We start from the raw sequence: 27,034 nt of genomic DNA, 5'->3' as shown, positions 1-27,034 counted from the left end.
CAGAGCCAGATGGAAGGCAGAGGCCATCCATGCATTGAAAATGTGGATGTTCAGGAGTCAGTTCATGCTGACAAATGAGGAAAAAAAGGCTATCACAGACATCTGTCAGTTCACTGTTTTGATCTATCTGAAGGCGTGGCGCTTCCAGAACCATCAGCTCCATGCGTTGATCTCCAGCCGCTCAAGGACATCTATCTGTACAAGGAACAGAACAACTCAGTGTCAGAAGTCACGATGAATAAGATGAAAAGACACTTATTGTCAGGACTCGAACCCAGCAGCTTTTGTGCACCAGGAGGCAGCTCTTCCCTCTGAGCTATTCAGCTCCTTAGACAGTTCCTTGCTAACTCAGATACTAATACTTGTGTTGTTCCTGAGTGGCTCCACCCTGTGTTGTTCCTAATTTGGCTTCATCTTGTGATTTCCTGATTGAACACCCTATATACACCTGCTCTGGCACCTCCTTCATTGCGAGATTATTGAGCTGCCAGCCCTTAGTCAAGCTCTCCTTTCACCTTTTTGTCTTATCCAAAACTATACTGCTGCTCCCGTGTACCGACCTTTGGCTATTCCTGACTACACTACGTGGCGGTCCTGCCCCTAGTGGTTGCAATACCACTACTCCAACCCAGGTCAGTTCCTAACAGAATAATCTCGTGCACAATATGGAGTCTGTTGCAGGCACTCTGAGACAACAATTTTCTGAACTTCAGAATTTTGGTGCCACATACCAAGAAAAAAATTCTAAGTTGCAAACACAGATGTTGAGTCAGCAAAAAGAAATGATTGAGTTGCAGAGGCAACTTCTTGATTTGCGCAACTCAGGCCCAGATTCAAATGCACGCATGCCACTGCACGCAAAGTTCAGTGGGGATCGTCCTCATTACCCTGGATTCCTTAGCCAATGTCGTATCTATTTCCAGATGCAACCTTCTCAGTTTACCAGTGATAGGTAAAAAGGTTATGATCATCATTAATCTCCTGCCTGATGAGGCTCTTGCATGGGTCTCACCTTGTTTGGAAAAGAATTGTGACCTCCTAAATTACTTGGTTTACTTCATCACCGCTATGGATCGAGTGTTTGACTCGAATCTTTGTGCTACAGCTGAAACCAAGTTGCCTAATCTATGTCAAGGGCAGCACTGTGTATCTGAATATACCTTAAAATTCCACCACATGGAATTTAGCTGCCCAGAGGAGTCAATTTTGACGAGTATTATCAGAGCTAATAAAGAATGAACTTGCAAGGGTCAAGACCCCTGATAATTTAGAGGGCATTATTCAGTTGTGCATCTGAATTGATTAGAGACTCACTGAATGAAGGAAAGACACTGAGTATTTGGAAACAACCCTAACTACTCCTTTACCCAATCAGCAAAAAAACAATAGGAAATTGAAAGTGTGCCTGAACTTATGCAAATTGATGTCATTCGAAAACCTCTGTCTGCAGTACAGAAGGAGAGGCGTGTACAGAAATTTTATGCCTCTATTTTGGGGGGTATGGACATTTTGCCATTAACTGTCCTAATAAAAGGACTATAGCTTTCACAAATGCCAAAACGGCAAGCAATTTAGACCTTTGTGAACGACCAGATCCAGTTATGCATACCATCTCATCTGTAATGCAGGATACAGGCAAAGAGCAATTTTGTCGTTCCCATACATGTCATAATCGGGAGCCAAAAAATACAATGCTCTGCCATGTTAGATTCTGGAGCAGGAGGGAATTTCATGGACTTACAATTTACACTTGATAATAACATTGCAAGTAAGACTAAATCCATGTCAATGGATATGGAAACTGTGTATGGATCAACTATGTATGGATCACCTTTATCTTCTGGACCTGTTACTCACGAGACAATTGAGCTTGAAATCTGTGTTGAACCAAATCATCATGAAGTTGTTAGTTTTAGTATAATTTCTTCTTATTGAGTTAGAAATAGATATTAACATGAAGAAGAGAAAGAAAGAAGAAAGGAGGGAAGGATTAGGGGATGGAAGAGGAAAAGGGGAACATATACTAAGGCTCATTTAGACTCTCTGATTAGTTCCCAGCACCAACCCGAATCCAGCTCGCCAATTCATCGGGCTCTCAAACAGTCTATGAAACTCTGATGAGTCCTGAAACAGAATCCAGACACTCTAGATACTCCGGAATTTATCAGCACATCCATTATAGTCAGCAGAAAGTTCCTCCATTCTGCAGATATTAACCATTTCATTATACCATTCCAAAATTTGGGGAATTTGAGGATGAAGTTGTTAGTTTTCATCTTATTTTCTCTGCAAAAATTTCCAGTTATTCTAGGAATTTCCTGGTTTTCAACTCATAACCCTTCTATCAACTGGACATCGAGGACCATTACCTTTCCCTCTGAGTACTGTAAGAACAATTGCCATTCTAATTTACCTGTTCTCAAACAAATTCAAGTATCCGAGATTTTTTATCAGAATTGTGATAAACTACCACCTCAGTACCAGCAGTTCAGTGAGGTCTGCAGTAAGAAGAAAGCCGATCAACTGCCTCCTCATCGTTCTTATGACTCTCCCATTAAATTGCATCCTGAAGCATTCATTCCATTTGGGCGAATTTACAATCTTTCTGAACCAGAATTGAAAGTACTAAAAGAGTACCTAGGTAAGAATTTAGAGAGAGGCTTCATTCAACCTTCATTTCGCCAGCTGGAGCACCTTTGTATTTTGTAGAAAAGAAGGACTCAACTCTGTGGCCATGTATTGATTACAGAGAAATAAATAAGATTACTATTACAAATGGCTACCCACTCCCCTTAATTCCTGAGTTGCTGGAAAAACTACTTTCTGCCAAGATTTTTACCAAACTCTAATCTCCCGGGGCAAATTTGTATGAGATTATTAGCCCCTCTTAGATAATGGAAAACTGCCTTTAGAACTAGATATGAACATTTTGAATACCTGGTTATGCCTTTCGGCCTTAGTAATGCCTAAACCACCTTTCAGCACTTCATTAATGATGTTTTTTGAGATTTCTTGGATGGATTTGTTGTAGTTTATCTTGATGACATTCTTATATTTTTAGATACCTTGGAGGAGCATCACAGGCATGCCCAGTTAGTCCTGGAACATCTACAGGATAATCCTCTCTATATCAAACTCGAAAAATGTGAATTTGAACAAACCAGGACTCAATTTCTGGGATATATCATCTCCTCAGAAGGTTTAAGCATGAATCCCAGTAAAATCAGAGCGGTAGTTTACTAGCCTACCCCAAGAAATTTAAAAGACGTCCAGGGCTTTATAGGATTTGCAAATTTCTATAGAAGATTCATTAAAACCTTTTCAAAAATCATTTTACCAATTGCTTTACTCACAAATAAAACCAAAGTATTTTTCTGGTCTCCAGAGGCACAAGTGGCTTTTGACAAACTAAAGATTCTTTTTACTTTTGCACCATTACTAGTCCATTCCAATCCTGAACTGCTGTTTGTTGTCGAAGTAGACGCCTCTGACTCTGTGGTGGGAGCCGATTTGTCACAGCTTGTTGGAGAAAAGATGCAGCTTCATCCATGTGCATTCCTTTCTCATACCATGTCTTCTGCATAAAAGAACTATGACATTGGAAATAAAGAACTTTTACCTATTAAAGTCGCCTTCTCCAAATGGAGACATCTCTTGGAAGGGGCCAATCATCCAGTGACTGTCCTTACTGACAATAAAAATTTAGAATTAATCCGTACAGCTAAGAGGTTGTCTGCAACACAAGCATGTTGGGCCTTATTTTTTTCCAGGTTTCATTTTATAATTTCTTATTGGAATGGTTCAAGAAACTGCAAGGATGATTCTCTGTCCAGAATATCTACTGAATCTCAGGAGAGTTCTAACACTGACTATACCATTCTTCATCCAAAACATTTCTTGGGAATACTGGACACTAAAGAATTTTTAACGAAGATTAAAGATGGATACCAAACTGACTTTTTTCTTAATCATCCTTCTAAAGATGTTGATCTTTCATTTCAGGAGGGGTTTTGAATACAGAACCACCAAATATATGTCCCCGAATCTTCTCGACTTGAAGTCCTCAAACTTGTCCATGATTCTAAACTAGTTGAACACCCTGGAGTCATGAAAACCCAAGAACTACTGCTTTGTTCTTTTTGGTGGCCTTATTGTAGGAGGGATGTGAGAAAATATGTTTCCTCCTGTTTAACATACGCACGGAACAATACGCCACCATCTTCTCCTTTTAGGGCTCCTTCAACTTCTTCCAGTTCCGTCCAGGCTTTGGAGATCAATCTCAATGGATTTTATCATGGACCTACCTCCTTCCAAAGAAATGAATGTTATCTATCGGCTCACAAAGATGGCTCATTTTATTCCAACTAAAAGGATTTCTACCGCTGAACAAACCGCAGTATTAATGGTGAGAGAGATATTTAGACTGCATGGAATTCCTGACAATGTAAATTCTGATAGAGGTGTTCCGTTTCCATTAAGATTTTGGAAAAACGTCTGCACAGTTTTAGGAGTTACTGTCAATTTGTCTGCTGCCTGCCATCCACAATCCAATGGCCAGACTGAAAAAAACAACCAAACTCTCGAACAGTATCTTTTTCTGTTTTATTTCTTACTTGCTGGATGACTGGGTAGACTATTTACCAACAGCAGAATTTGCTTATAATAACTTCAAACACAGTTCTACATCCCAAAGTCCATTTTTTGCTAATGGCTTACATCCCGTATTTATTCCTAATCTTTCATTTAATACTTTGGTTCCTGCTGTTACTGACAAAGTTGAAGGAAGCTCAGAAACAACTAACTGAGATGTTACAAAAGGCCCAAGAAGATTATAAAAAACAGCAGATAAACATCGCAAAGCCCCTCCTATCCTTCAGATCGGTGACAAGGTTTGGCTATCTACAAAAATATCTGAAAATGAACGTACCGTCTTTGAAAGTGGACCAAAAATTCATAGGACCTTTTCAAATTTCTGCATAAATTAACCAAGTTGCTTTCCGTTTAAAACTTCCCAACAGCCTGAAAATTTATCCTGTGTTCCATGTATTTTTGCTCAAACCATTCAGTGAGAACCCGTTTCCAGGAAGAACTCAGCCACCTCCTCCACCAGAAATAGTCCATGATGAAGAAGTGTACATTGTGGATAAAATTCTGGACTCTTGAATTTAGAGGAAGATTACAATATTTGGTGCAATGGAAGGGTTACGGACCAGAAAATAATACATGGGAGCTAGAGTGCAACGTCCATGCACCCAGACTTACAAGAGCCTTTCATCAGAGAAGCCAGCACCTGAAATGTCCAGAGGCCATCTTGGAAGGAGGGGACTACTCTCAGAACTCGAACCTAGCAGCTCTTGTGCACCAGGCGGCAGCTCTTCCCTCTGAACTATTCAGCTTGCTGGACAGTTCCTTGCCAACTCAGATACTAGTGCCTGTGTTGTTCCTGATTGGCTTGAAGCTGTGATTTCCTGATTGAACACCCTATATAAACCTGGCCTGGCACCTCCTTCCATACGAGATTTAACTCCCAGCCCTTAGTCAAGCTCTCCTTTCACATGCTGCCTCATCCAAAACTATACTACTGCTCCCGTGTACCGACCTCTGGCTATTCCTGACTATGCAACCTGCTTATTCTTCAAACTATACTGCTGTTCTTGTGTACTGACCCGACCTCTGGCTATTCCTGACTACAAAACCTGCTTATCCTTCAATCCTATACTACTGTTCCTGTGTATCGACCTCTGGCTATTCCTGACTATGCTACCTGCAGGTGCTGCCCCTAATGGTTGCAATACCACTACTCCAACCCAGGTCAGTTCCTAACACTTATGGTACTTGTTCAAGGAACTGATCACTCTATCATTGTTTGATGATGCTGTGTTAAATGACACAAAACGTCTGATTGTGACAGCCCTACAAACACCAGCTTCAGGACATCCTCCCAAGAAGATAACTGTCTATTCAGCATCAGTTGTGACTAAGAACCTGGAATACCTTTGTCACTCAGAAAACCTACAGGTTCTTTAGCATCACCGGCATAACATCGGTGTTCCTGTCCACATATGTATAAGATCTGTGGTCTGCAGATGAAGGCTACCAGGCTGCCAAGAAAACAGTCAGTGGTATGAGAGTGACTAAAGATACTGCAGAACGAGGAGTAGCACTGATGGAAGAATATAACAAGTTGCACACAACAAATGAAGAACAGAAACCATTTCTGCTGTTGGTAGTCAAGGAGTTTCGAGTACGATATGGAGATGGAACGAAAAAGACACTCATGGACTGCAAATAATAAGTGACGCCATCAAACAAGTATTTAACTCTCAAGCAACAAAAGTAACTGTTTTTCTTGAGAAATAAACATGATTTGTAATTGCCGATCATAATGGTTAATTTTTAGCAAGATATTGTAAAGCACACGCCCGGACTGACTGGCGTGTGCGTGTTTATGTAGTGATTCCACTGTGCCATGAACCGGAGAGTGCCTGGAGGGGCGTAACTAAGTATCTGCCCGATCCGACCAAGGTCGCACGACGGCATACGACGCCAGTGCACCACGGAGGAACCGAGCAGAGGAACCAGGGTCTACTCCAGGTCAGACTCCGGACACGGCTGTTGACCCACACCGGGGAATACAGGAACAGGCAGACTAGAGCGCAGGCTGGGTAGGGTCCAGTACAGACTGGGAGACAAATTCGAAACCGCAGACGCGGTGGACAGGGCAGAGCAAAGCGAAAACCGCAGACGCGGTGGACAGAGCTGAGCAAAGCGAAAACCGCAGACGCGGTGGACAGAGCTGAGCAAAGCGAAAACCGCAGACGCGGTGGACAGAGCTGAGCAAAGCGAAAACCGCAGACGCGGTGGACAGAGCTGAGCAAAGCGAAAACCGCAGACGCGGTGGACAGAGCTGAGCAAAGAGAAAACCGCAGACGCGGTGGGGACAGGGCTCTGTTCACACGGAACAGACTAGAAGGGAAAGGCAGAACCAGATACCCACAGGGTACTTGCAGAGAAGTAGCGAGTGGACCACAAACTCACAAACGGAAGTACAGTGACAACGAGCAGGAGTTAGGTACGAGTTCAGACTCTGCAAAAAAAGGGAAAGTACGGACATAGAGAAAAACAAAACAGGCTAGGAGAGTATTCAGACAAGCACAGACACAGCAGCAAGATACAGGAGCGGGTCTAGGTATGCGGCCCCTAGAAGGCGGAACGAACAGGCAGGAGCGAGTTCACACAGGCCTGGAAATACAGCCTCCAGGATAGGCAGAAGACAACAGGCTAGAAGATAATACAGACAGGACACAGTTCAGACACGGGAACTGATACCGAAGGCAGGAAACATAAACAGGACCTGGCATATCAGTGACCAAAGGCCAACTGACAGAACACAATGCTCAGGCAGGGATTCATTGGAGCAGCTGGGTTAAATACCAGATGGCAGACAGCAATAGGCTGAGGACGCACAAGGGGTATGCCTGCAGCAGGTACAAAAAGCAGGAAGTGATCGGGCGCCGCCCTTAAGCAGCAGACACAGAGGCAAACAGACAGCATGGAGGGAAGCCAGGCTAGCAAACTGGACTGGAGATCAAGTGCGCGCTCTTGCACAGTGGGAGATGGACCACTATGCAAGGACGCCGCCAGGTATGTTACAGATATGTTCAAACGACTACAGAAAAGAGTTGGAGTCCGCGAATGAAAGAGATTAAATTGATATAGAAAAAGTTCACATACAGTCGGGAAAATAAGTATTTGATACACTGCCGATTTTGCAAGTTGTCGGTAATTTTTATCGTATGTACACTTAAACTGTGAGAGACGGAATCTAAAAAAAAATATCCAGAAAATCACATTGTATGATTTTTACATAATTCATTTGCATTTTATTGCATAAAATAAGTATTTGATACAATAGAAAAACGGAACTTAATATTTGGTACAGAAACCTTTGTTTACAATTACAGAGGTCACACGTTTCCTGTAGTTCTTGATCAAGTTTGCACACACTGCAGCAGGGATTTTGAGCCACTCCATACAGATCTTCTCCAGATCTTTCAGGTTTTGGAACTGTTGTTGGGCAACATTGAGATTCAGCTCCCTCCAAAGATATTCTATTAGGTTCAGGTTTGGAGACTGACTAGGCCACTGCAGTACCTTGAAATGCTATTACGGAGCCACTCCTTAGTTGGCTGGCAGTGTGTTTCAGGTCATTGTCATACTGGAAGACTCAGCCATGACCCATCTTCAATGCTCTTAATGAGGGAAGGAGGTTGTTGGCCAAAATCTTGTGATACATGACCCCATCCATCCTCCCTTCAATACGGTGCAGTCGTCCTGTCCCCTTTGTAGAAAAAAACACCAAAGTATGATGTTTTCCTTACCATGCTTCACGGTTGGGATGCTGTTCTTGGGCTTGTACTCCTCCTTCTTCTCCAAACACGGCGAGTGGAGTTGATACCAAAGAGTTCTGTTTTGGTCTCATATGACCACATGACCTTCTCCCATGCCTCCTTTGGATTATCCAGATGGTCATTGGTGAACTTCAAATGGGCCTGGACATGTGCTGGTGTGAGCAGTGGGCCCTTGCGTCCCTGCAGGATTTTAATCCATTCCAGCGTGGTGTGTTACTAATGGTAATGCTTGGGACTGTGGTCCCAGCTCTGCTCAGCTCCTCCTGTGTACTTCTGGGCTGATTCATGACCTTTCTCAGAATTCTTACACCACGAAGCAAGATCTTGCATAGAGCCTCAGACCGAGGAGGATTGACAGTCATCTTGTGTTTCTTCCATATTCTAATAATTGCACCAACAGTTGTTGCCTTCTCAACAAGTTGCTTGCCTTTTGTCCTGTAGCCCATCCCAGCCTTGCACAGGTCTACAATTTTGTCCCTGGTGTCCTTAGGCAGTTATTTGGTCTTGGCCATGGTGGAGAGGTTGGAGTGTGATTAACTGAGTGTGTGGACAGGTGTCTTTTATACAGGTAACGAGTTCAAACACGTGCAATTAATACAGGTAATGAGTGCAGAGTAGGAGGCCTTCTTAAAGAAAAACTAACATGTCTGTGAGAGCCAGAATTCTTGATGGTTGGTAGGTGATCAAATACTTATTTCATGCAATAAAATGCAATTTAATAATTTAAAAATCATATAATGTGATTTTCTGTTTTTTTATTTTTAGATTTTGTCTCTCACAGTTGAAGTGTACCTACAATAAAAATTACAGACCTCTTCATTCTTTGTAGGCAGTAAAACGTGCAAAATCGGCAGTGTATCAAATACTTATTTTCCCCACTGTATAGTATGAGTGCACACACAGGCCCTATATACCATAAGAGCCCCCACACAACCCCCCTACAGCATGAACTCGCACACAACCCCCCTATATACAGCATGAGCCCCCACATAGCCTCCCATATACAGCATGAGCCTCCACATAGCCCCATAAGTACAGAAGGAGCCCCACATTGCCTCCCTATATACAGCACGAACCCTACATAGCCTCCCTATATATAGCACGAACCCTACACAACCTCCCTATATGCAGCATGAGCCCCACATAGCCTCCCATGATCAGCATGAGCCCCACATAGCCTCCCCATGATCAGCATGAGACCCACATAGCCTCCCCATGATCAGCATGAGCCCCACATAGCCTCCCATGATCAGCATGAGCCCCACATAGCCTCCCCATGATCAGCATGAGCCCCACATAGCCTCCCCATGATCAGCATGAGCCCCACATAGCCTCCCCATGATCAGCATGAGCCCCACATAGCCTCCCCATGATCAGCATGAGACCCACATAGCCTCCCCATGATCAGCATGAGACCCACATAGCCTCCCCATGATCAGCATGAGACCCACATAGCCTCCCCATGATCAGCATGAGACCCACATAGCCTCCCCATGATCAGCATGAGACCCACATAGCCTCCCCATGATCAGCATGAGACCCACATAGCCTCCCCATGATCAGCATGAAACCCACATAGCCTCCCCATGATCAGCATGAGACCCACATAGCCTCCCCATGATCAGCATGAGACCCACATAGCCTCCCCATGATCAGCATGAGACCAACATAGCCTCCCCATGATCAGCATGAGACCCACATAGCCTCCCCATGATCAGCAAGAGATCCACATAGCCTCCCCATGATCAGCATGAGACCCACATAGCCTCCCCATGAACAGCATGAAATCCACATAGCCTCCCCATGAACAGCATGAAATCCACATAGCCTCCTCATGATCAGCATGAGACCCCACATAGCTTCCCCATGTCCAGCATGAGACGACCCCACCATAGCCCCCCCATGTCCACCATGAGAGCCCCATAGCCTCCCCATATCCCGCCAAACCTACCATACACATTAAAAAAACACCACATACTCGCTTCGCTCCCGTTCCCCCGGCGTTGTGCCTATACTCTCTCCGATGCACTGACTATCCACAGTGCACAGCTGATGCCATGAAGTGACGTCATCGCGTCAGCTGTTTCACACGCAGACTGGTGGAAGAAGAGGTCGGTGGCCCCTCCTCCACCACTTCATTTGCATCCCGAGGATGCGGACAGCAGTGACAGTGGACGGTGGTGGACAGGCAAGGGAGGGCACGGTGTGTGTTCAGCCCCTCAGTTGTCTCGGTCCGCGAGCCGCACTTTGCCCAGGTCTGATTAAAAGGGTTCATGTTTGGACTGTTTTTTAAATTTTATAATGCATGAAAAGTTGGTCAGTGCTGTGCATTATTAAACAGGTGTCATGGGGATTCCGCGATAGTTTGGAGCCAGAGGACCTTAGCGTCGGATGGCTCCTACTCCAGCTCTGAGAAGAAGCACTTCTCCGTCATTTTAAATGTGTGTTTATTTCTTCCGGCAGAACAGGGGCAAAGCGGCCATGTTGGAATTCCCTGTGCTCACAGCTGAGCTCGGTTAGCCACTCCTTTTCCCTTTATAATCTGGGCTCTGATACAAATCCTTGTCAGAGCTAGCTTTTGCTGCATGGCTAACGGAGGGAGAGGAGTTCTTATGAGAAGGAGAGTTGAAGGAATTATTTGTGACTGTAGTCTGGTTTGTACGCTTGGTAATTCCTTATCCTTCTTCATTTTTGGTTTATTCCCCTACCTTCACACTTCGGTACTTTCGTCTGTTATATGTGAGTGAATATTTCGTGTGCCTGAAGTTTTCTGTTTACCCCTGTCTGTGCAACCCTGTTTGTCAGGGTTGGTGTACTACGGTGCAAAGTAGCGCCCCCATCTCTGGGTTTGGAAAGTGAACAGACTGAGGGCTTACTCAAGAGTTAGGGTGAGGGTGGAGGCCCTGGCATCCTCACCTTCAGAGGTATCCCGGGAATAGGGCAAGCTAGGGAGCCCCCTAGTGTTAGGGACAGGGTAGGAGCCCCTGGTCACCCGACAGCTGTGTCGTGACAACAGGCTGTTGGTTACCATGGTATACCACATGTTTGACCATAGCCATATATTTGGAGGGCACTTTGATATTACTAAGGCTGTGTTTGCGTTAAAGTGATTGAAAAAGTGTTGGATACAGTCGAAATAATCAAATCTTTTGAAATTTAAATTCACCAGGTTTAGCAAATTTTTCCCAAAACTTTCATTTCCTGTGTGATTTCTGTGCTTATGGGTTTTTTGGGAGCACCACATGTAGAGTACACATTGTTCACTGAGCTGTCTTGTTGGACATTGTACTGTGGTACAGGATGTAACCTAGATTACAAGGGAGACAAGGGAGCACTATCTAAGCGTAGTATTAGATTATATCATGATTGGTAGCAAATTAAAGATTTTACTCACCTTATATGGTTGTGCATACAGGCACAACTCTAGGATAGCGTGTATTTTGTATAAATCCTTGTTAGCGGTCTGCTGCCACCTTGATAAACCGTGGAGGGTCCTTCAAGAGATTCCAATGCAACAAAACTGTTTTTTAGAAAAAATACAAGAAATTGGAGCTTCCACTCTGTCTCCAGGATCCTTCAATACGGTTTATTGAAATGCAAAGATAAAAACACAACGTGGTTCATCTGGGTCAGCCTTCATCAGTTAAATAGCTGGCTATTTCCCTGATGAAGCCTGACCTAGCCGAAACGCATTGTGTTTTTATCTTTGCATTTTAATAAACCATATTGAAGAATCCTGGAGACAGAGTGGAAGCTCCAATTTCTTGTAACTTTTCTAAAAAAACATTGTACCATGGTAATAATTTGGGAGAATTGCTTTGTCTTTGTATTCTGGTAACTGTGCTACTAGTAAATGTTACTGATGTTGCTGCATCGATGACATTTGTTATGCATTTTTTTCTTAAGATGATTTCTAGCTAATCATTTCTTGCTACTCGTTTATAGTTAGTCATTCACATTTATTATATGTTCACGCAAATGTCTTTTACAGGTGGATCCATTCTGAAACCCTCCTGAAAAAGCACTTACAAATGCTAAAGAATGAACATATGCATTGAAATGTCAAAACACAGTCTATTTGAGCTTCTTTTAACCGCTTTGCAGCTTTTGAAGCATGACACGATTAAAAGAAGTGACCTGATCATTCTTTAGGAAGCTTCTACTTGGAACGCGCTCACTATGTTATACATGGAGAAAAAAAAGTTGGCGCAAAAACCAACAGTGAAGACGCGAGAAAAGATGCTTCAGGAATAACACTGCCAGCGTTTTCCTATAGCAGCATCTTTTTAAACTTGACAGGTACTCTGTAGTCTAAAAGACGTCGTGTGCACATACCCTTATAGGTCTAAAGAAGCTACATTAAAAGTGCATAAAAGAATAATGTTCTTTGACCAAATACTGAACCACTAATAGGATTGAAATACAAATAGTCTTGAACCAATAATGTAGGTGTGTGTGAAAATGTCTAATTAAAATTTACTTACATACAATATGTAATAATTGATCTCATTCAGATTGTGAAAGGTGCATCTCAACATGAAAGAGAACACTGGGATCTTCCAGAGGATGTAAAGTTTTCCTGGCTTCCACATTCTGAGAAACTGCTTGAGGGTAAGACTAATGATTGTCTCCACAATGCTTGGTGGGTGTGAACATGAGCCATTGACCCACTAGGACCAGGGCAACATATTAATAGCAAAACATTTTATTTTTATTTGTTGTGCAATTCAGACATTATCTTTTGTTTCCTTTTCGTCAACTAATGGGATTCAGACGTAGCCCTGAACAGTCACAAATGTGTGGCTGAAACTTGATGTGAATATATACTTAGCGGTGTATGCTTTCTGCAGGTTGAGCAGACAGAGGCACTATTTTGAAGTACATATTAAAAAAGATTTGTTTTATTGCACCATTTTTTTAGAGACATAATTTTTACACATTTCTGTTGGCACTGATGTATTACGGCTTATTGTTTCCATGACAAGCTGTTGATTTCATTGACAAAATTTTGTGGTACATTTTTGGTCACTTTTAATTACTATTTGGTATCTTTTTAACACAATTAATCATTTCATCCAGTATACGTTTATTCTTAAAAGTACAACTCTGCCCTTCACCTCTCCAAACAAACCTACTTCACCGCCTACATCTCCTACCTCATCGCTCTCTATTACTCTACCCATGCACTCCGTTCTGCTAATGACCTAATTCTAACATCCTTAATAATCTGAACCTCCCACTTCCGTCTCCAAGACTTCTCATATGCTGCGTCAATTCTTTGGAATATACTACCCAGGACATTTTGATTCTCAATACCCACAGTTTTAATGGTGGCCTAAAAATGCCTTTCTTTAGACTGGCCTATTGCTTCACCACACTTACGTAATTATCCCCTTTTTGCCCCTACAAAATTTTCTTCCAAACCAGGACCCTCGTAGTATCTGTTTACACCGCCCTCCATGCACTTAATAGCACTTTGTATCTGTACTTGTACACATACTGGCTGGTGACCGGGTCATGCAGCGCTATGTGAATACCCTATTTATTATTTTGATGGCTGAACCATACAATACAATCACTTTTTACAATTTTTTGTGTCTACCCTATTTCCTCATAGATTGTACGCTTGCAAGCAGGGTCCACACTCTTCCTGTAACTGTTGAACTATGTGTTACTCTGTAATGTCTTTATTGTCTGTATAAGTCCCTTTTCAAATGTAAAGTGCTGTGGAATATATTGGCGCTATAGAAATAAAAATTATTATATTACTCAGTACAATTGACATGTTAACTTTATTCTGTGGGTCAATATCATTACAATAAAAAAACATATATATGTAATTTGTTTTAAGCTTTAGTACATATATGCAGAAAAACATATCACTTTTTAGTTGCCATATTCCAAAACCCATAATTTTTTAACTTTTCGGAGTCAGAGCTGTGTGAGGACTGTTTTTTTTTGCTGGACAAGCTCTAGTTTCCACAGGTACCATTTTGAGCGAAAATGCAACTATTTGATAGCTTTTTTTTTTTTTGTGAGGTTCTAATAGACATCAGTATATGGAAGACTTAGAGGCTATACTTAACCCTTTAAGCACCCAGCTTGTTTGTGCTTTCATTTTTTTTTATTATGCATCAATATAGCCATATGAGGTCTTTTTTTTGGGGCAGCAAATTGTAGTTTTAAATGACACTATTCACTTTTACCATATCATTTGTTGAAAAGCAGGGGAACAAAATTCTAGTGGAGTGAAATTGTGAAGAAAATGCAAGTTACTGTGTGGTAAAAATAAGCTGGCACCATGGCTTTTCAGGTCTGCGCAATTATGGTGATACCAAACTCTTATAGATTGTGTGTGTGTATGTATGTGTGTATATGTATATATGTATATACAGTACAGACCAAAAGTTTGGACACACCTCATTTAAAGATTTTTCTGTATTTTCATGACTATGAAAATTGTACATTCACACTGAAGGCATCAAAACTATGAAATAACACATGTGGAATTATATACTTAACAAAAAAGTGTGAAACAACTGAAAATATGTCTTATATTCTAGGTTCTTCACAGTAGCCACCTTTTGCTTTGATGACTGCTTTGCACATTCTTGGCATTCTCTTGATGAGCTTCAAGAGGTAGTCACCGGAAATGGTCTTTCAACAATCTTGAAGGAGTTTCCAGAGATGCTTAGCACTTGTTGGCCCTTTTGCCTTCACTCTGCGGTCCAGCTCACCCCAAACCATCTCGATTGGGTTCAGGTCTGGTGACTGTGGAGGCCAGATCATCTGGCGTAGCACCCCATCACTCTCCCTCTTGGTCAAATAGCCCTTACACAGCCTGGAGGTGTGTTTGGGGTCATTGTCCTGTTGAAAAATAAATGATCGTCCAACTAAACGCAAACCAGATGGAATAGCATGCCGCTGCAAGATGCTGTGGTAGCCATGCTGGTTCAGTATGCCTTCAATTTTGGATAAATCCCCAACAGTGTCACCAGCAAAGCACCCTCACACCATCACACCTCCTCCTCCATGCTTCATGGTGGGAACCAGGCATGTAGAGTCCATCCGTTCACCTTTTCTGATTTGCACAAAGACACGGTGGTTGGAACCAAAGATCTCAAATTTGGACTCATCAGACCAAAGCACAGATTTCCACTGTTCTAATGTCCATTCCTTGTGTTCTTTAGCCCAAACAGGTCTCTTCTGCTTGTTGCCTGTCCTTAGCAGTGGTTTCCTAGCCGCTATTTTACCATGAAGGCCTGCTGCACAAAGTCTCCTCTTAACAGTTGTTGAAGAGATGTGTCTGCTGCTAGAACTCTGTGAGGCATTGACCTGGTCTCTAATCTGAGCTGCTGTTAACCTACGATTTCTGAGGCTGGTGACTCGGATAAACTTATCCTCAGAAGCAGAGGTGACTCTTGGTCTTCCTTTCCTGGGGCGGTCCTCATGTGAGCCAGTTTCTTTGTAGCGCTTGATGGTTTTTGCAACTGCACTTGGGGACACTTTCAAAGTTTGCCCAATTTTTCGGACTGACTGAGCTTCATTTCTTAAAGTAATGATGGCCACTCGTTTTTCTTTACTTAGCTGCTTTTTTCTTGCCATAATACAAATTCTAACAGTCTATTCAGTAGGACTATCAGCTGTGTATCCACCTGACTTCTGCACAACACAGCTGATGCTCATTTCCGGTGACTACCACTCGAAGCTCATCAAGAGAATGCCAAGAGTGTGCAAAGCAGTTATCAAAGCATAAGGTTGCTACTTTGAAGAACCTAGAATTTAAGACATATTTTCAGTTGTTTCACACTTTTTTGTTAAGTATATAATTCCACATGTGTTAATTCATAGTTTTGATGCCTTGTGTGTTTCGGGTTATTGTTATGCTGGAAGACCCAGCCACGACCCATCTTCAATGTCGATGCCCTCTCAAAAATTCCCTGTCTAGTGGTATAAGGTGCCAAGCCCCACGGCTTTAGGCAGAGGGGGGAGGTATGTAAGGTGGCTAATGGTCGCATAGTCGATGGGAGGTATGTGTCACAGAGATGGCTGTCCTATGTGATGTAACCCGGAGTGTTTCTCTAGTGCACTTAAGCACTAAGAGGATCTTTTGGTGTACCTGGGACCGGCTGATGGGTAGCTAGGAGAGTTGGGTGGGTCCAGCTACCCACATACCTCACCTGTGATTGTGGTTAACAGCCTTTAAAATGGTTGCAGTTGTTTGACACATGGTCTGTGTGTTTGGAGGAAGAAGGCCTCCTGTGTATTGTTGTCTCCAGACCGAGCCTGAATACTGGACACTACACTGCCTGTGTGCCACACAGGCCTGGCTGAGCAGAGACCTGCTAAGGACACTTTACTTTGTTTGCCTGAACCAAAGGCTGTTTGTTTTTCCTTTTGACTTCTGGGTTTATGAAGCAATAAACTGACCTGAACTTTTAAAGGAACCTGCTTCCTGTTTTCCTTCCGTCGCACCCAAGTGAGTAAAACCCCTACAATTGGTGGAGAATGCATGCAGCGTTCCCAGCAGATACGTGTGACTGCTACAAAAAGGACTGCATGTCCTGGGTGATGTCTGCCACAAGCTAGCAAGCGACGCCGGAAAAAATGAAGGGCCTGCTGAAACACCAGTTTCAGCAGCACCAGCAGGAGACCAACAGGCTGTTGTTACAGCGGATCCAGCAGCACCAGCAGGAGCAACGGCAGCAGATGTAGCTTCTGGCAACCGCCATCCAGGGCAGGACGAGCGCCCCAACGCCAGGTCTGGCTGATGACTCCCACGTCCGGAAGGCGGTAAGACGGGCCTTGCAGAAGATGACCCCAGGGGATGATGTGGAAGCTTTTCTAACTGTATTTGAATGGGTTGCTGAGAGGGAGAAACTTCCGCCAGAGCAGTGGGCAGAGGTGCTAGTGCCATACCTGACGGGGAGCCCCAGAAAGCGTACTATGATCTAGCTTTGCAGGACGCTAAGAAGTATGGCAAGCTAAAGACCGAGATTCTGGCACGCTTGGGGGTGACTATATCTGTCAGGGCCCAGCAGGTCAACCGCTGGGCGTATCACCGGGACACACCCCCTGGCTCCCAAATGTTTGACCTTCTGCACCTGGTCCAGAAGCGGATGCAGCCGGAGCCCTCTACGCCTGCGCAGATGGTAGAGCGGATTGATGGACCAGTTTGTGCACTCCCTGCCGAGGCAAATACAGACTTGGGTTGCCCAGGGTGATCCCACGAATGCCGATGAACTGGTTGGACTTGTCGAGAGATACCAGCGGGTTGAGGGTTCCTTGGGAAGGCAGCCCACTCTATACTGGGGGTCCAAAAGGGGGTGGGGTGTCCAAGGTCCAAAGGAACAGGGGAAGGTAATGGCCAAAGTCCCTATGGGTGAGGTTATTTGCTGTAGGTGCCACGGCCCAGCCATATAGTAGCCCTTTGTCCCCTGACCCTCGAGCAGATGGACTGCTGCATGGTACGCCGCTGTTCATATTATGCATATCCAGCCTGCAGTGTGAACTGTCCACCCAGCAAGGGGCCACAAGCGTGTCCCGTGAAGACGAATGGGTGGCAGGTAACGGCACTGCTAGACTCCGGGAGTTTGGTGAACCTTGTGAGGGCCTCCTTTCTTCTCCAACTGATCCGAGGGAAAAAAGTCTGCGTATGCTGCATTCATGGTGAAGCTAAGGACTACCCTATGGCCAGGGTGGACATTGAAACGGCCTACGGTACTGAGTCCCACGAGGTCGGCGTCGTTCAGGACTTGTTGCACCCTATTATTATAGGCCGGTACTTTTGTTTGTTTTTGGAGCTGTAGGGGAAGCAGGGCTGTGGAGTCGGTAAGCCAAACCTCCGACTCCTCAATTTCCATGACACCGACTCCGACTCCCTCATACATGGCTCATGTTTAAGTGATAAATTTACTGTAGCACAGGTTCATCTCAGCTAAAAGTCTAGACCCTTAGATCAGGAATAGCACAGACATTTATAGGACATTTCATAACTTTCCCAAATTCTTATGAAAAAAATATTCTCCGCAAACTGCATTGAACTACTGTACCCAATTTTTATTATATATTTTAGGAGTTTGAGTCGGTCCATTTTATACCGACTCCAACGCCACCAAAATGTACACCGACTCAGACTCCACGACTCCGACACTACAGCCCTGGGGGAAAGGGTTCCGGTTTCGCTGGCTCAGATAGGAAACCAGTTAACCCTGATGAGGTATCACCACACCCAGAGTCTGACAGGTTTCCTTTTTGTGTCCTTGTGGGGAATGAGGAGGTAGGGTCCCCTGAGTCTGACATTCCTGATTTAGGGGTGACCAGCGAGAATTTTGGGTCTGCCCAACATAGGGACCTAACTCTGAAGGAAGCCTTCAATAATGTCACGGTCATAAATGGACTGGAGCCGGGGGCTGACACAAGGTTTCCCTATTTTATGATAAGTGGGGAATTGTTCTGCCGGGTCACAAAAGTGAGGTCGGAGCTGGTGGAACAGTTAATAGTGCCGGGTCCCAGTAGATGGAAGGTGTTGGACATGGCCCATTCATATATCTTGGGGGGATATTTAGGGGCGGAAAAAACGCAGGAGCTGATCATGCAGAGGTTCTATTGGCCCGGGTTTCGCCATGAAATATTGAAGTATTGCAGGTCATACCCTACGTGCCAGTTAACCGCCCTCACCTCTCACTTCCGAAGTCCCCTCATGCCATTGCCCATTATTGAAGTGCCATTCGAGAGAATTGCCATGGACTTGGTCAGTCCCCTGGTTAAATCTGCTCGTGAGCATCAATATATATTGGTTATCCTGGACTATGCCACACGCTATCCTGAAGCAATTCCCCTGGGAAACTCCTCCGCAAAGAGTATTGCCCGCAAATTGGTCCACGTTTTTTTCCTGGACAGGTTTAACAAAGGAGATCCTGACCGACCAGGGAACACCTTTCATGAGTAAGGTGATGAGGGAGTTATGCAAAGTCCTGCAAATCTCCCAACTGAGGACTTAAGTGTACCATCTTAGGTATACCACCGAGTATGCTGAGGAAGGCCATAGAAAATGACGGTAGAGACTGGGACTGTCTCCTACCGTATCTGTTGTTCTCCATCCGTGAGGTTCCAGAGGCCTCTACGGGGTTCTCGCCATTCAAACTCCTGTACGGCCGACGTCCGCAGTGTCTCCTTGATCTAGCAAAGGAAACCTGGGAAGCCGAAGTCACGCCCCACAGAAGCGTCATCGAGCATGTTGCACTGATGCAGCAGAATTGTGAAAGTGATGCCCATTGTAAAAGGACTCCTCCTCCAGGCACAAGAAGCTCAGGCCAAGGTCTACAACTGGTCAGCCTGAGTGAGACAATTCAATCAGGAAGACCGAGTCCTCATGCTAATTTCTACAGTGGAGAGTAAGCTCCTTGCCAAATGGCAAGGGCCGTATGAGGTGGTGGAAAAAGTTGGTGAATATGAGGTGGTGGAAAAAGTTGGTGAAGTGAACATCAACCGAGACGACGTAAGCCGTACAAGATATACCATGTCAACCTCATCAAGCCATGGCAAGACAGAGAGGCTGTGGAAGCTCCATGCTTGCTGGTCAAACCAGAAGGTGAGGTTTGAGGAGTCACAATAGCGGAAACGGTAACAAAGGCCCAAAAAGCAGCAGTATCGGGAGCTGCTGCAGAAGAACAGGGATCTGTTCTCTGAATTGCCAGGCTGCACAAGGGTCATAGAACACAAGGTTCTGACGGAGCCACATGTGCGGGTAAACTTGAAGCCCTATCGGATACCGGAGGTCCGACGAGAGTTGATCTCCAAAGAGGTGGCTCGTATGCTGAAACTCGGTGTCATTGAAGAGTCCAAGAGCGGTTGGTCGAGCCTGATTGTCTTGGTCCCAAATTCCGATGGGTGATGGAGATTCTACAACAACTATCGGAAGTTGAATGAGGTCTCCAAATTCGACGCATATCCCATGCCACACATCGATGAGCTGATTGAGAGACTTGGGCCAGCAAGGTACATAACCACCTTGGATTTGATGAAGGGATATTGGCAGATCCCCATGGCACAGGGAGCAAAGGAGAAGACTGCGTTTTCTACACCGGATGGATGCTTCCAGTATGTCCAGATGCCGTTTGGACTGCAGGGGGTCCTTGCAACCTTCCAGAGAGCCATGGATCGAATCCTTGCATCCAATAAAAAATACGCCGCAGCATACCTGGATGATATTGTTATCTTCAGCCCAGACTGGGAGAGTCATCTGTAAAAGGTCCAGGCGGTGTTTGATGCTCTAAGGAAGGCATCAATAAACCTGAAGAAATGTGCCATGGGGAAAGAAGAAGCCAAATACCTGGGATATGTAGTGGGTAGAGGCGAGATCAAACCCCAAATCAGTAAAGCGGAGGCAATCTAAACCTAGCCGAGACCGTTGTCAAAAAAACAAGTTTGAGCCTTCCTGGTGATCGTGGGATACTACAGGAGATTCATCCCAAACTTCATCATGATGGCCGCACCCCTGACTGACCTCCTTAAGGGGACGAAATTGGCAATGGCCAAATGGTCTGAAGAGGCAGAGACGGCCTTTCAAAAAAATGAAAGGGGGTCTGTGTAAGCAACCGGTCCTTATTGCCTCCGACTTTTGGAAAGAATTTGTACTCCAAATTCACGCCTCAGATGTTGGTTTGGGAGCAGTCCTTTCCCAGGTGATTCCTGGAGAGGAGCACCCTGTTCTATACCTGAGTAGGAAGCTGTCCTATGTGAAAGGAATTTTTCGGCCATAGAGGAGGAGTGCTTGGCCATAAAGTGGGCGGTGGACACATTACGGTACTATCTGTTAGAACGTAAGTTTAAATTCGTATCCGACCATGCCTCACTCAGATGGATGAGGGAAACAAAGGGTAAAATGCTAGGGTCACCCACTGGTTCTTAGCTCTACAGGATTTCAACTTCATGTAGAACATAGAGCAGGGAAGCTACATGGTAATGCCGATGCCCTCTCGAGAATCTCCTGTCTAGTGGTAGAAGGTGCCAAGCCCCACAGCTTTAGGCAGAGGGGGAGATATATAAAGTGGCTAATGGTCGCATAGTCGATGGGAGGTAAGTGTCACAGAGATGGCTGTTCTCTGTGATGTAACCCAGAGTGTTTTTCTAGTGCATGTAAGCATTAAGAGGATCGTTTGGTGCACATGGGACCGGGTGATGGGTAGCTAGGAGAGTTGGGCGGGTCCAGCTGCACACATACTTCACCTCTGGTTGTGGTTAACAGCCTTTAAAATGGTTGCGGTTGTTTGACACATGGTCTGTGTGTTTGGAGGAAGAAGGCCTCCTGTGTAAGGTTGTCTCCAGACCGAGCCAGGATACTGGATACTACCCTGCTTGTGTGCCACAATGGCCTGGCTGAGCAGAGACCTGCTAAGGACACTTTACTTTGTTTGCCTGAACCAAAGGCTGTTTGTTTTTCCTTTTGGCTTCTGGATTTATGAAGCAATAAACCAGCCTGAACTTTTATAGGAACATGCTTTCTGTTTTCCTCCTGTCGCACCCAAGTGAGTAAAACCCCTACAGCTCTTACTGAGGGAAGGAGGTTGTTGGCCAAAATCTCGCAATACATGACCCCATCCATCGTCCCTTCAATACGGTGCAGTCACCCTGTCCCCTTTTCAGAAAAGCACCTCCAAAGTGTGATGTTTCCGCCACCATGCTTCCCAGTGTTCTTGGGGTTGTACTCCTCTTTCTTCTGTCTCCAAACACAGCGAATGGAGTTGATGCCAAAAATTCTATTTTGCTCTCATCTGACCACATGACCTTCTCCCATGCTTCCTGTGGATCATCCAGATGGTCATTGGCGAACTTCAAACGGGCCTGGACATGTGCTGGTGTGAGCAGGGGGACCTTGTGTGCCATGCAGGATTTTAATCCATGCCGGCGTAGTGTGTTACTAATAGTAATGTTTGAGACTGTGGTTCCAGCTCTCTTCAGGTCATTGACCATGTCCTCCCGTGTAGTTCTGGGCTGATTCATGACCTTTCTCAGAATCATCCTTACCCCACGAGGTGAGATCTTGCATGGAGCCTCAGACAAATTAAGATTGACAGTCATCTTGTGTTTCTTACATTTTCTAATAATTGTGCCAACAGTTGTTGCCTTCTCACCAAGCTGCTTGCCTATTGTCCCAGCCTTGTGCAGGTCTACAATTTTGTCCTTGGTGTCCCTAGACAACTCTTTGGTCTTGGCCATGGTGGAGAAGTTGGAGTGTGATTAATTGTGTGGACAGGTGTCTTTTATACAGGTAACAAGTTCAAACAGGTGCAATTAATACAAGTAATGAGTGCAGAGTAGGAGGGCTTCTTAAAGAAAAACTAACATGTCTGTGAGAGCCAAAATTCTTGCAGGTTGGTAGGTGATCAAATACTTATTTCATGCAATAAAATGCAATGTCATTATTTAAAACTCAGGCAATGTGATTTTCTGTTTCTATTATTTTTAGACTGTCTCTCACAGGTGAATTGTACCTGCGATAAAAATTACAGACCTTTCCATTCTTTGTAGGCGGGAAAACTTCCAAAATTGACAGTGTATCAAATACTTATTTTCCCCACTTTATATGTGGTTAAAATATCCAAACTTAGTAAAAAAAAAAAAAAAAATGGATGTATTGCCATTTTTTGAGTCCCATAACTTTATTTTTCCATCGCGACACAAGTGCATGTGTCGATTGGTTTCTATGGCTGTTGGGGCCAACACATGTGGCATACATAAAAGCTTGTTATATGATGAGTTTTTAATGCTGAGTATTTTTGATGCATAAAAAACGCAGCGCCTTACAGTTCCAGTAAATTGGATGGGATTTATAGAAATCTCCATAGCCACTGTTTTTTGGGGTTGTTTTTTTAGCATCGTAAACTCACCTGCGGTGTGTGTTTCAAATCTACAACATGACTGTATTAATAAAGTTTTGTCAAAGCCAAATACCGGAAGGTATCACAAACAAAGCAGCTTTATTTAAGACATGACATACAAGGATGAGACAACAACCGCAGAAATAAAAATGAATAGAAAAAAAAATGCAGTAAAAAATGCAATGATAAAAAAAATTCACAAGTAACCGAATTTACCTAGTAGGTGCAGAAATGCTGCAGAAAATCTGCCGCATCAAAAGCTCACCAATACTCATTGTGATAATGTAGCCGAAGATAGTTGATGACTAAGCAGAGGCATGAACAAATATTTTTACTCTCTTTTACTGAAAAATGAAACCGTACATAAATTTTATTGTACCATCCTTAAAGGGATCCAGTAGTGTAAAAAATGCGATTAACCTACAGATAGGAGGTTCATCTGCAGGTTAATAGCACTTTGAAACTGTGTATCTGCCGTGCTGAGATCCCCGCTGCCGCAAGGAAATTAACATCATTGGTCCCAGCAGCCTCGGGTTTTCAATTAATGGAGCAGCGGCCGGCACGGCTTTAGTCACTGCTTACTGCATAATGAGCAGTGGCTGTAACCGCAACTCTGGACGTACTGACAGCCGACTCTAATGCTGTGGGGCTCTCAGTGTGGGCTCCAACCACCTTCAGAGGGCTATGAACCTTCAGATTAACCCCATATCTGCAGGTTAATAGCGTTTTTTTTTACATGACAGGTTACCTTTGATGACCGATATGATAAAATGAATGTGTTATGAAAATGTCTGAATAGCAGTTTCTTTGTTCGCCCTCCCTCCAAAAAATATGGAATTCAAAGGAATTGACGTGCTCAAAATGCTACCAATGAAAACTCCTATCAATTGAACTTCATGATTTTTTACAGGACAACTTGGAAAGTCAAAAATGGTATGGGTCTTGGAACTGCTCTCTGAGATGTCATGTTGGACATTGCCCAGTGGTATTAATTTTGGAGTATTGCTCTCTTTGCATTCTAGTAACTTTGTTACTAGTAAATGCTACTGGTGTTGCTGCACAATAGGCGTCCACATTTATAGGTACAAAGCGTCTGTGCATCATATGAAAAGGGTAATGTTACTAGACCAAATATATATAACCACTATTAAGAATCCTTAATGAGCGATACAATAAAGTGAATATGTGACAATGCCAGAATAGCTGTTTTTTTTTTTGTTTATCCTGCCTCCTAAACTTTGGGATTCACTATAATTAAAAAATACTCAAAATTCTACCAATGAAAACTCCAAGCTTTCTTGTAAAAACGAGACCATACAAAGTCATGAAGCTCTGTTGTTGGAAAACTAAAAATGTATGAGCCATGCCCCCCTGTTAAAGACTGTGAAATTTGCACCAAATAAAACTGGCCACATTTGACCTGGTGACAGGTCCTCTTTAGGCATTTAAATGCGCATTTCCTTTTATTCGAAAGACTACAGAGAGCTTGATTGACTATTATACGATTATTGTCACTAATGCACCATTTTCTTAGCTATCATTTTGTTCAGGGAGAATAAGACACCTGTCTGTGCGAAACCCTCAAACATCTTCTGCGTTTCTATTTCCAGGACCCCTGTATTAGTGGGGAGTTTTATCCAACTTTCTAAACAATCTTTAGCTGTATAAATGTAATTGTGTGGAGTCTGGCTAACATTTTGTTCTCTAATTTTTTCAGAGGATTGCTTTGAATCCACTAAAACGGCCATGTTACATTTGGGAATTGAGCTTTCTGCGCAAAATAACATATTTAAGGTTAGTGACTTTTTCATGAACTAACTTATCTAAAAGGACTATGAGGGTCAAGGACAAAATTTGTTGGTGTATATGGAAGAATATTAGCTGGTGCCCTACTTCTACACTTAACTGCTGAGCAGAGGGGCCAATCCAATATTTTAGTTTGTGACAACACAGACGGGGGTCCTAAAACATGGGGCCCACAGCAGAGGAGTGCAAAATGAGCAACATTAATGTATTGTGGATTAAGTTATTCATTATGAGCTTTTGTCTAATACCCTTTATGCTTTTAAAGGGAACATGTTAGCTTGGAAATGCAATGCAGTTTATGTGCAGCATGCTATAGAGCCTGGAGAGCTGAACAGATTGATGTATAAAATGAAAAGATTCAGCATAATTTTACTAATTGAAATTGCATTCAGCGATAGCAGTCAATCACTGATTAGGATCACCTCTGAGACTGCAAATTCCACAATGAGCAGGGATTTTAGTGAATAAGAAAAAGTTAGGGCTCGTGCAAACAATTTGTAGTTTCGGTCCGAATGTGATCCGTCAAAACATCGGATTCCATTCAGACCAATGTTATTCAATGAGACAGTGCACATGTCCAATTTGTTTCCTTGGTACAAGGAAAAAAATTGAAGCATGCGCTATTTGCATCTGATAATCGGATGCCACTCGCCCATTAATGTCTATGGCTCCGTAGATAACATTGAATTGCACTTGGGTGATATCTGAGTGTGATCCAATTTTCATGCACAGCCTAAATGGAAAAGATGGAAAAACTTTTTTTTTTTTTAATCTCTATGTCCCAAAAAACTGATCCCTCTCTGATCAGAGTCTGATCAAAATGTAATTAACATAATCAGACCTTTTTTCTCAGATGGAGAACGTACGGTCATCTGCACCTGCCCTTGTACTGATTCTTTTCCCAATCTGTTCAGCTCCTCCTGCTCTGTAATATGTTGCCTGCAGATCAGATTGAAATTGGGATTACTAGCAAATGGCATTATTTTGGTTGATCATCCAATCACTAGGTCCGTAGGATAAAGTAACCACAGATCTAGGCCCCAACCAGCTAGTAAATTATATAATCTTCTAGTAATATCCTGTGACTTAGTTAGTCAAGATAACTATTTAAAGTTAAGAAACAAACCATTCTGTTTGTTTTTTTTTTGCATAGATTTTATCTGGACTTTTGCATATGGGAAATTTACATTTTTCTGAATCGTTGGATGAAAGCCAAGCATGTGAAATTTTAACTGCTGCAAAAGGTAACATTTTCTTAATTTAACATTTTGTGGCCTAAAGAGGCTTTGCAGACTTCTGATATTGCTAACCTATATTTAGTATCATCAGTATCAGATTGTTACAGGTTATCACCAGACACCCTGGGATTTAGAGCTGTTGTCCGCTCCCGCTGTAGTGGGATGTAAACTGTGAATGGAGCTGAACTGCACAACTCCTTCCAGCGTGTAATGGCAATTACCGAGACCTGCGCAGGTGTTAGAATGCACCCTACTGATGACTTATGAGTGACCCCTTAAGGACTTAACAATTTTTCTGATTTCTCGCAGCCCTGTGTATGCTCAAGCTATGGGCGATTTCGAACTTATTCAAACTTAGGTGTAGTCTTGCTCTATTCACATTCTATATTTTTATCATCAGCTTGATCATTGTTCTCACACTCCAAGCCAATCAATGCAGCCGTCGGGCCCCGACCGCTGGTCAATCAATGGGGTTGGCATGTGCCCGCCCTCTGACCAATAAGTAGGCAGTGTGCCCTGCCCCTTCCTGTCATGGACCCCGCCCCTTCCTGCTGCATCCCCTTCCTCTTCCTGCGATATGGGCAGAGCCATTTTCCTTGGGTATTCACCCAGGATGGTTCTTTCATCGGTCCTCTGCATGCTCCAGCACGACTCTACGCACCGACCAGCCTAGTCCCCCGCGGTCACAATACTGTTG

At 43.7% G+C, this 27,034-nt stretch overlaps 1 protein-coding gene across 3 annotated transcripts in view; it reads left to right on the top strand.

Moving 5' to 3' along the window:
- Positions 1 to 27,034, top strand: part of MYO19 (myosin XIX) — a 264,615-nt gene that overhangs the window by 94,637 nt on the left and 142,944 nt on the right. For all 3 annotated transcript variants that reach the window (XM_073666532.1, XM_073666533.1, XM_073666534.1), the window contains 3 exons: positions 12,926 to 13,022; positions 25,011 to 25,087; positions 26,253 to 26,343. In XM_073666532.1, the coding sequence (XP_073522633.1) occupies positions 12,926 to 13,022; positions 25,011 to 25,087; positions 26,253 to 26,343 (265 nt within the window). The remainder of the gene's footprint in view (positions 1 to 12,925; positions 13,023 to 25,010; positions 25,088 to 26,252; positions 26,344 to 27,034) is intronic.

This window comes from Phyllobates terribilis, unplaced genomic scaffold (genome assembly GCF_046119375.1).
Source record: "Phyllobates terribilis strain yellow unplaced genomic scaffold, ASM4611937v1 Scaffold_2__4_contigs__length_985480577, whole genome shotgun sequence".
NCBI classification, from domain to species: domain Eukaryota; kingdom Metazoa; phylum Chordata; class Amphibia; order Anura; family Dendrobatidae; genus Phyllobates; species Phyllobates terribilis.
Note: the sequence above shows the minus strand (reverse complement) of the source record. Positions and strands in the feature narration are given on the sequence as shown.